The sequence below is a fragment of the Strigops habroptila genome, chromosome 3, assembly GCF_004027225.2.
Source record: "Strigops habroptila isolate Jane chromosome 3, bStrHab1.2.pri, whole genome shotgun sequence".
NCBI lineage: Eukaryota > Metazoa > Chordata > Aves > Psittaciformes > Psittacidae > Strigops > Strigops habroptila.
In genome coordinates this window covers 77,734,902-77,744,934 of record NC_044279.2, presented here as the reverse complement: position 1 = coordinate 77,744,934, position 10,033 = coordinate 77,734,902, and the positions used below count along the sequence as shown (strand labels likewise).

The following is a 10,033-nucleotide window of genomic DNA, read 5'->3' as shown; positions in this document are numbered from 1 at the left end:
CATCTCCTTCCCTCCGCAGCTACCCACCGACCCTCGTCGCCTCAGGGGCCTGACCCGCCGCCCTCCGGCACACGCCGGCTCTCACCAGGAACAGGAGCAAGAGCCAATCTTCTTTTACTTAATAAAAAAAAAAATAAAGTCAATTTTATTCCATTAAAACAAAACACGGACCCGTTGCCAACCCGCAGCCGGACAGACCTGGCTCCGCGCTGAAACATTCAGGACGTTTCACCCCTTCCCAAAGGCTGTGGTGCCCCCAGCCGGGCACAGAGCACCTGCTTCTCGGGGACGGCCCTTCCGCAAGAGCCTCGTCTGCTGCGAGTTCATTAGCGACCATGGGAAAGTGCAGGGCGGTTGTGCGGGGTCCCAGGGCCAGCCCATGCCTCCGATGCCCCTGCAGCCGAGACACCGTGCAGAGGGTCACAGCCTCCCAGCTAGCTCCCTCTCTGCTACAGCCCTGCCGTTCCCACATCCTCTTGGCTGGCTATCCCCGTGACTAGGGGCTGTAAGGAACTAATGTAGAAAGGGCCAGCCCCACAGCCGAGGGATGGGTACAGGAGGGATGAGGGGCAGGACAGGCTCACAGGGCTCATGGCTGGCTCCCCCGCACCTTCAGCATCAGCAGTACTTGCATTATGTGTGTCCATCAGCTGCAAAGAAGGCCAAGAACTGAAATCCCTCCTTCCCAAATATCACCACATTTGCCTCCCTTCAGGGAATGCCCACCCAAGAGAGCAGGATGTTGCCGGGCCAGGAACTGATGCCATCAGCCTTTTCAACTATGGCTGACCGACGAAACACAGGTTGCTTGGTGAAAAACAGGTGCTGGGAAGAGGGGAGAGCTGCTCCAGCAGAGGTAGCGGCTGGGCAGAGACCAGGTATAACCAGGTGGGGGGTGCCAATGAGATCACCAGTCTAACCAAAAAAAGAACTGAGCGAAGCAGCATTGCTCATGAGGGTGTTTGGCGTGACACGCTCCCCAGCCCACCATGACGGAGGAGGCACGTTCAGTGCAGGGCGTGCTGCGGAGGGGGGGATCCCCCGGCTCCCCCTCGCCCTACTTCCCCACAGGCCATGGGGACGGCCCCGCTGCCTTCCCGTCTGTGCTTTGGCTCTGGGGAAGGGGAACCCCACATCAGCCCCCCTCAGCCCCACTGGGGCAACCCACCGGCACCACCACCCAGCCCCAGCTGAACCAAAGAGAAAGGCAATGAAACAAAACCCCACAGCACAAACGGAAAGGGGACCACGGGGCACTGGCCCGAGGCCGCCGAGAGGGAGCTACAGCTCCGACTGCGAGCGGGAGATGCGTGGGCCCTTGCGGATCTCCTTCCGCTTCTCCTCCTTCTTCCTCCGCTTCTCCTCCTCCCGCAACGCCTTCTGGAAGGTGTCGGCGCTGGGGAAAAACTGTGGGGTGACAGTGAGGGGTCAGCATGGGGGAGCCCCCGCAGCCTCCCAGAGGCACAACCTCCCCAAATCCACTGAAGCCAACAGTGCCAGGGGGCCTGAGGTTGGACACGGCACGAGGGGAATGGGGTCCCGACATTCCCATGGGCCACAGGAGGGGGGCGATGGCACTGGGTGCCCGAAGCCAACTGCAGCCCAGCAGGGGAATTTGACACACGTGTTTTAACCATGCTTCCTCCGTGATGGGGGTTTTGGCTGTTCCCCATCAAGCCACCGGTTCCCTTCCCCAGCCGGCTGCCTGGAGCTGCAACTGAGATAGCGAAGCCCGTGGGGTGAGCTGGTGGTATTGTCATCGTCTTACCTCGGAGTGCTCCATTTTAAAGGGATTGCGGTAATCGGGTGATTTCTCACTGATTCCCAGCTCCTGAGCCATCTGTGGAGCAAAGCGAGACCGCTTCGGGAAGTGGTGTCTCCACCTGCACCCCCCATGACCAGGGTCTCTTCTTCCCCACCAGCCCCCTCCATGTTCTTTTCCCATCCCTCAGCCCAAAGACAATCCTCAGACACAGGGTACACTCCCCATGCCTTTCTTTGACCCCCAGCAAAAGCTCACCCCCCAGCCCCAGCAGCAGAGAAGGGATCAGGAGCCGTACCAGCCCCAGGACCTGTGAGTGAGGTCCCTGTTCAAACACGCCTGTCAGGTTGCAGAAGCCGATGCCCCAGCGGATGAGGCTGTTCCAGTTGGAATTGCGGTCAAAGTAGTGGTGCACGATCTTGGGGAAGCGCAGGACGACGTCCCCGAAGAAGGCCGTGTTCTCCACCACGTGGGAGTATGCTGTGGGGAGAGCCACCAGCCCCATCGGCACACATGCCCTATCCCGCTGGCAAGAGCAAGTGGGCAGGCTCCCCAGTACAAACCAGTCAGAGAGGCAGCAGTAAGGTCCCCAACAGACAGGGACCAGCCCAGGTCTGGTCTGGGTACAGGGGGGTCCCAGAAGGAATGGCAGCAGTGCACCGGAGCACCAGGAAAGGGAGCGGGTAAGGACAGGAGAACGCCTACCATCCTTTATCTTCTCGTCCTGAGGGAAAGGTCCATCGGGAGGCACGTCAGCAGCAATGAGCACAGCCCGGGAGTCCTCTAGCACCTGACAGAGCCCTCGGTTACTGCCCCATTCTGCCTGCCCTTCCCTGTACACCAGGGGTGCTGCCCCAACCGCCCCACTTGGAAGCCCCATAACATAGAATCACAGAATGGTTTGGGTTGGAAAGGACCTTAAGAGCATCCAGTTCCAACTCCCTGCCATGGGCAGGGACATCTTCCACTGGACCATGTCTCCCAAGGCTCTGTCCAACCTGGCCTTGAACACTGCCAGGGATGGAGCATTTACCACTTCTTTGGGCAAACTCCCTTCAGGACCTAAATCCCACCCAGCTCGTCTCTCTGATCCCATAGAGACCCCCGGCCCTCTCCAGCCCCACACCACACTGAGCCCAGAGGGTGGCCCATGCTGTGACTCACTTTGAAGAGTCCCTTGAGCATGATGTCAATGATTTTGTACTGCTGGTTGATGTCATTGAGCTCGATCAGGTTCTTCAGCGCATTCATCTGGTCCTTGCGCTTCACCTCAAACAGCTTCTTATCTGCACCACATCGTCAAGGGCACCACTGGCACGTTCCCACCACACTCCCACCATGCTCCCACTCTCTCCCTCAGCTGGGCACCCAGCACCACCCCAGACCCCCAGTTCTCTATGGGGCTCCTGAGGGCAGTGCCTGAGCCAGGATGAAACATGGTCTTCAGTGAGCCCCTTTGCCCAAACATCGCAGTGGGACACTTAGCATTGGGTGCTCGTGGGGAGCTTTCCAGACACTGGCTGACAGGCTGGAGGAGGAGGAGGATCAACTCCCACCTTCCCAATACATGTGTCAACAAGCACACGCATTAAATATCTTTTCACACTTTGCCTATGACCATGTGCTAAGGGCTTGCATCACCCTGCCTCCTCGTGGGCAATAAATGCATGTGGCACAGAGGAGACCAAGCACCACAAGCCCAGGAGCCCTCTTCCGTGATCCCAGCCAGTGATCCCAAAGCACTGAGACCCTCAGGCGTGCTCTGCCATGCCACTGGCCACCCCACTGCCAAGAGCAGACTGGGAAATGTGCTTGGCACCCAGCGTGCTGCAGTGGAAAGGAAAAACACTGTGCTTGAGAGAACACCACTGAAACCCCCATCTCTGCTCCTGCACAGAGTCACGCACTTGGTGTGCAAACCCAGGAGCTGGGTTAAAGCCCTTCTACAGAAGAGCAAGAGGGCACTGCTCAGTGGTTCTGGGTCCTCTCTCTTCCACTGTCCTATGCCCCCTCCGGTGGTCTCTGCCCCTCTCCCTGCATGCGAGCTCCCTGCAGCCCCTGCAGGCACGGTGCACCCGCAGGGCAGAAGGGGCAGGCTGCAGAGAAGGATACAGATCTCCAAGCCAGAGTCCACCCTCTGTTTCTCCAGGTCAGCGAAGCCGCCCCAGGACAGCAGCAGCGCCAGCAGGAAGGGGCAGAGGAAGAGAAGATCCATGTCGGCCGCCACAGCCTGCAACAAAACGGACCAACAAAACCAGTGAGGAGACTTACCACAGAGAGAAGTCACAGGAGCCCCTCAGGACCGACAGCATATTGCCCTTGGCACTAGGGTCCTTGCCTGCCTCTCCCTTGTCCCCACAAGGGGCTCGAGGGAGACAGTGGCCAGAGCAGGGCCACAGGAGGCTGTGCTGCAGCCAGCCCTCCTCTCTGCCTGCCTCCACTGTTGGCCAGGCCCCCGGGGACCTGACTGAGCACTGACCAGGCACAAAAACGGAGTCCTACCCCTTCTCCCAAAAATAACACCAGCTTTTTGCTGGGTTTGCAAGTCGAGCAGCCCAGCAGCTGCAGCAGCAGGGCTGAAGGCAGAGAGGGAGTGCCAAGGGGCTCAAGTCCACCTCTCCTTCAAGCTCAGCCCCCTCCACCTCTAGGGGTGCTGATACCTGGACCCTTCCTCTTGCTACAAGCTGCAGGCCCCATGCTGACAAGCAGCAGTTGGGTGACCAGGTGGCAGCTCTCCCCATGCACATCCCTCCCTTCCGCAGGAATGTGGTCAGGCAGAGCTGCTCTTGGCCGGGAGGGTTCCTCAGACAATGTGCAGATGAGACACTAGAAAAGGTCCTTGAGAGCGAGGAGCCGTTCGCTGGGGCAGCCTAGACCCTGGAAAGGAGAGCAACACCTCAGCCTGCGGGCGGTGGGGCTCCGGGCAGCCTGCGCACAGGGATGATGTTCCCGAGCAGCAGCCACCAGCAATCACGGGAGCAGGAGCAGCTCCTTCAGAGCATCCCCCAGCTGCCTCCTGCTCCCAAGGGAGGCAGATGTGTAAGGCCGCCAGCACTGTCCTCACCCTGACACCCGCTCCGCTCCTCAGCCCGCGCTCCCCTGCCCACCCAAGCCTCTCTCTGCAGTGCCAACACTGAAACAGAAACAAATCCCTTCGTCACACCGAATCCAGGGGGGTTCCTTTTGTTTTTTAAACAAATCTGTTCAACCTCAGGCCCAAGAGCGAGGCAAGGCAAAACTGCAGCATCACAGCACTGTCTGCTCTCTCAGCCCCACAAGGAGCAGCAGCAGCTCCGGATGAGCTGAGGAAAGGGCCCTAGTACCCCCGCAGGCAGGGAAGCATCATCAGGAGAACATGAGAAACTCTCTGCATTACTTTGCTGTTATGCTTTGCAAAAGGCAGCACCCCTGGAAGGGAATGATCAGAGCAACTACAACCAGCGTTACAGAGGAAGGCTCAGCATCACGCCCTGTGTTTTGGATGCAGTGCAGAGCCAGGACAGCAGCATAAGCCTCCCACGCCAGGCCTGGGGTCCCGTCCCCTCTGCACACTGAGGTCTTACAGCATATTCCAGGCACCCTGGAGGCCACAAAGCTGAGGCTGTAAGGATTGATCCTCCAGCCCGGGCAAACAGATGCTCTGCTGGACCCACCAGCCTGCTCAGCTTCCAAGAGACTGCTTCACGCTGCCAAAACCCATGACACAAGGGCCAAGGCCTGGCTCAGCGAGGGGCTGTGGGGCCCCCCCCTCTGCTGAGCCCCCCACAGCTGCTTGCTCCCTCCCGGGCTCTCAGGAGGAGGAAGAGCAGCAACTCAAAGCACAAACTGTGACTGCTCTGGGGCGCTGTGTGCCCCTTTGATCCAACAAGTGGCCGTAAGAACCGGGCTGGCTGTGTGCCCTGCTCATGGAGAGTCAAAGAGACTGAAGAGCCCAGGCACCAGCAGAGCAAAGCGTGGCTCTCGGCCGAAGCAGTTGCCGGCCAGCTGGTGGCTGCAGCTGAAATCCCCCCGGCCTGCCTGGCAGCCCCCGAGCCATGAGATGGGCTCTTGCAGAGACACAACAGCAGATACTGTGGGATGGACGGATAATGTGCTCAATTAGAATGTTTTTAATGGCTTTAGAAGTCCTCCTCAGCAGTCCTGCAGACTGTGCCACAAGACCAGCTGGAAGAAGAGGACTGGAGAGCCATGCCATACCAGCAGCCCATCGCCTTTCCTTCTGACCCCTTCGCCGCTGACACTCATTCTCACATCGAAGCTACTGACTGCCAACATCCACCAGGACTGAAGCAGCCCCGTGACAATCAAATAGGAGCCAGTTGCTGCCCCCATCCATAGGGGAAATGAGGCTGCTGGTCCCACGTGGGACCAGCTTGAGTTTATTCCCCTTCGCTGCCCTGCCTGTTTCACCCCATTTTAGTAGCAGAGGACATTCCAGGCTGGACTGGGTAAGTGCAGGGATGCCAAAGCTCCTTGCAGATGTTCCTCCATGCTTTCCCCTCATGTCTTCACACACACTGAGGGGTGAGACGAGACAGAAACAGAGCAGAGCTGCTCCTCTCTTCCCTCCCTGAACCAATCCCTGCCAAAGCTGGCTCTGCCTGGTGCTCCCAGAGCACTCCAGGGAGCCAGGGCCTGGCCTGATGCTACAGATGGGAAGGAGTTTCCACCACCATTCCCCTCACAGCCCTGGCCAGCCGGCTGTTTCAGCAGAAAGCCCACCAGTCTCTTTCGCTGCCTCCCATCCTCTTAATTTAGATGTGTTTTTCCAAAGAGATGACAACAGATGCTGTGTTATAGATGGTTAGTATTTTCCATTAAAATGTTTATAATGACTTTATAAATTCTCCTGCAGAAGCCCCATCTGAGCCGAGCATCGCTGGGATTTATTCGCTTAATGAGCTCGCAATGAACCCAATGCTGCCACACTTGGGTTCCCAGGAGGGACATTTGCAGGACACCCTTTCCCTTCTGCAGGGGGAAAAGCACGATCAGACAGCTCGCCCCAGGAGCACACTGTGGACAAACAAGGGATACAAACTCCCTGCCCCATGAATCCATCCCTGAGCAGCTCCTCCATCAACCAGATGAGAATTAATCTCTTGTCACATCTGAACCAAAAGCTTTGGAAGTGAAACGCAGGCTGCTCAGACCACTTCTGTTAGGACGTGTCTAACACGATCAGCTGCTCCAGTGAAACAACGGCCGTTTACACCTGCTTCCCTCCAAAGTCCCTTCACCACCAAACCCACAGCTCGCCTATCGCAGGGATGGACGCCAGCCGGGGTTAGGCACCCAGCGAGTGGCTGTGATTTCCACCCAGAACGGATCCGGATCATGCCTCCTATCCCGCAGGAGGGGGTCAGCAGCGGCGGCAGCAGCACCCCGCGGGCATAGGGAGACGGGGATTCTCTTTCAAGCACGGCTGAAAGTAATGGCAACCACACGGAGATGGAGATGTTGAAATGGGATTAGCCGAGACAACCTGGCCGCGCTGTGGGGAAGCCACGCAGAGCCGTGTCAAGTGGCCGCAGCAGGGAGCACACCGGAGGGTGCAAACTCGCGGGACGGGACGGGACGGCTCCCTCCCGATGCTGTGCTCCTCATAAAGCCGCAGCGCGGGGCGAGGGGCGGCGGTGGCAGAGCCCTCCGGCCGGGAGCACAGCTGGGGCACCGCGGCTCGGCCCCCCCGGCGGCACGGACAGGATTCCCCCCCATCCGTCCGTCCCTCCCTCCCGGGTGTCCCCGGGGGCGCTGCGGCCACCGCCGCCCCGCTCGCCGTGCCCCGGCGCGGCCCCCGGCCTGCCCCAGCTCCCCCCGGCCCCGCTCAGACCCCCCGGCCAGGCCAGGCCAGGGGAGGGGAGGGCTCCCCACTGCTCCGTAGGGCGGCGCGGCGCGGCCGGGCCCCCTCACCTGCGGGCCGGGTACCGGGTACCGGTGCCGGGAGCGGCGCTCACGCCCGCCGCGCTGCCATGCCGCCGCCGCCGCTTCCCCGCCCCGCCCCGCCGTGTCACTTCCTCAGCTCCCGCCCCGCCCCGGCACCGGCCCCGACGGGGCTGGAGGGAACTGGGAGTCGGGCCCCCCCTCCCCTCACCCGGGGCCGGAGGGTTCCCCCCGGCTCTGCAGGGCAAGGAATCGCCTTAATTAAAGCCCCAGTGGGGCACTTACAGGGTTGGAGGCAACGGGCAAGCGGCGGTGCGGGGCTGTAGCCCGAGGGGTGAGCCCTGAACTGGAAGTCTCCTCTTCCCAGTGGGACAAGCAGCACATCTGCCCCCCCAGCCGGGGGCCTGACTGAGCCCCCCAGCACCTCTGGCCAGTCCAGAGAAACCGGCAGCACCACCAGCAAAGGCAGGTGGGCAGGGAGCCTCTTCCACTGCACCCACATCCCCCGACGGCAGCATTTGCACCAGGCAGGTCTGTGCTCTGGTAACTGAAGAGCATCAACTGAGCCTCATCCCACAAAGAGAAGGACGTGAAGAGGCATTTCAGTAACTGGGCTTTATAAATGACTTTCAACAAACCTTTTTCTGAAAATGAGCTACAAATTACTTTCTCTGTCCATCTTCTCTCTGCTACTCACTGGGAATAACAGCAGGATGGAGTGTCCGGTTCCATTCTTGCCTTGTTCCTCTGGCTGGGTGCACCACATCTTCTTGTTTCAGTCTCCAATGTGCGACAGGGACACTGCCACACCTCCCAGGCATCTGTCATTGATGGCATGAGTGGAAACCAAAGGGAAGGCATGGCTGAAACTCCAGCATGCCATGGGAATTCCCACATTTGACATACTGCTGACAGAAGGGTTTCATTTCTAAACCAAACCTCCCCCAAGCCATGGAACACCCAGCCCATTGCCAACATATGTGAGAAACAGCAGTGAACCTGAAGAAAGTTCCTTTGTCACAAAACTGATGTCAAAGCTTGGTTTTGACCAGATGATTTTGACTTCTATCTTCATGACTGTTCAGGTAGCCACCATGGCTGCACTTGGAGCACATCCAAAACCCTTTCTAACAACTGAGATGTAAAGGCTTCCTCATAAGAAAAGCCAGAAATGAGAAGCAACTTGAGCAATGTAACGTGACCTCCCATCCACCTTCCCTCTCCCCCGTGCAGACAAGGAAAGGCAGTGGAGAGGAACTTCATCTGGCTGGATGGTCTCCACCTGGACAACCTGTGCTCTGAGCACCCCACCACAGAGCGGTAGCATCACACTGGGGGTATGCATGAGGATGAGCTACTCCTCACAGATGACAAACACCTCTCACCCACCACATCCCCTGCACATGGCTGATGAAGGTGTCCCACAGTGGAGGAAGTCCCCACCCCAACAGGAAATCCCTGCTGCGGCCACCTCCATCATTGCCATCTCTCTGAGGCAATGAGGCGTGATGAGAAGAGGAAGGCAAAAGCAGTTTGAGAAATAAACAGATACTGCCTCAGGCTCCCTCCTTCTCCACAAGTAATCTGGGGGCAGCCCCTGAATCCATTCCTGGAGAAGAGGAGGATTCAGTTCTCAGCAGGGCATTCTAAGGCCAAGCAGAACACAATTCGGTAACTCAGTGGTTTCTGAATGCCCACTGTCCTTTGCAAGCGCTCGAATCATGGGTTTCCATGACTCCACGGACATACTGGCTAGTATACAGACAGTGTTAAGCAATTGTTCATCTCCAGGGAAATCAATATCAGATCGTTACTGCTCTGAAGTCTCAGGCTCCCTGGCCTGCTCCCCTTTCATCAGACCACGTCTGCTGTGTAGTGAATGCAATCCTGGCACAGAGACCGAACTTTCATCCCAAATGTCTCCTGATTTCCCAAATGTCCTCTCAAATTTGGGGATGATAAAGTCTTTCATCCCAAAGCTAGCCAAGTGTAACAACCACTCAGAGTTCTTCCAATTCTGTTTGCCTTCAGCTGGAACAAGGGAAGGAGCAGCAGATCAAGTATCCCTTCCATCTGTCACACCTACCACTCTCACATCACCTAGCAGAGGCATCTTGCCCAGCAAAGGATACACAATGTCCTGATGTTTTACAGATGTGGTCCTCTGTCCCAGAAGGTGCTCCAGCAACGTCTGAATGGTCCCTGCCTGCACTGGCTCCACCTGGAACTGACTGCTCTGAATCTGAGAAGTCAGAAGAAAAATGATTTCCAGACCAACAGGAGGCTGTTTGGCTTGTTCCTTCATTCTTCCCTCCTTCATCTCCACAGAGAGCAATGAGACCTTCAAACTCTGATCCAGGGGAGAATCAAGGGGCCACCCAATCTGAT

General features: G+C 58.2%; 2 protein-coding genes across 6 annotated transcripts in view; both read right to left on the bottom strand.

Moving 5' to 3' along the window:
- Nucleotides 1-109: 109 nt before the first annotated feature.
- On the bottom strand, nucleotides 110-7,768 carry CCDC134 (coiled-coil domain containing 134). 2 transcript variants are annotated; one of them, XM_030478061.1, is made up of 8 exons: nucleotides 7,676-7,755; nucleotides 3,875-3,992; nucleotides 2,927-3,048; nucleotides 2,468-2,552; nucleotides 2,061-2,242; nucleotides 1,769-1,840; nucleotides 585-1,407; nucleotides 110-394 (listed from the first exon to the last, which is right to left on the bottom strand). In XM_030478061.1, exons 2-7 carry the CDS (start codon nucleotides 3,975-3,977, stop codon nucleotides 1,282-1,284), a joined length of 690 nt encoding a protein of 229 aa, XP_030333921.1. In that variant the 5' UTR covers nucleotides 3,978-3,992; nucleotides 7,676-7,755; the 3' UTR covers nucleotides 110-394; nucleotides 585-1,281. The 2 variants fall into 2 exon arrangements, with proteins under 2 accessions (XP_030333921.1, XP_030333920.1); XM_030478060.1 differs by having other exon boundaries at nucleotides 110-1,407; nucleotides 7,676-7,768.
- A 473-nt stretch (nucleotides 7,769-8,241) lies between these two features.
- Nucleotides 8,242-10,033, bottom strand: part of MEI1 (meiotic double-stranded break formation protein 1) — a 37,276-nt gene continuing 35,484 nt past the window's right edge. For 3 of the 4 annotated variants that reach the window (XM_030478051.1, XM_030478053.1, XM_030478054.1), the window contains 2 exons: nucleotides 9,778-9,887; nucleotides 8,242-8,466 (listed from right to left, as the gene is read on the bottom strand). In XM_030478051.1, coding sequence (XP_030333911.1) covers nucleotides 8,421-8,466; nucleotides 9,778-9,887 — 156 coding nt within the window. In that variant the 3' untranslated portion in view covers nucleotides 8,242-8,420. Of the gene's footprint in view, nucleotides 8,467-9,777; nucleotides 9,888-10,033 lie in introns of those variants that run through there. The other variant, XR_003990387.1, reaches the window with a different exon arrangement.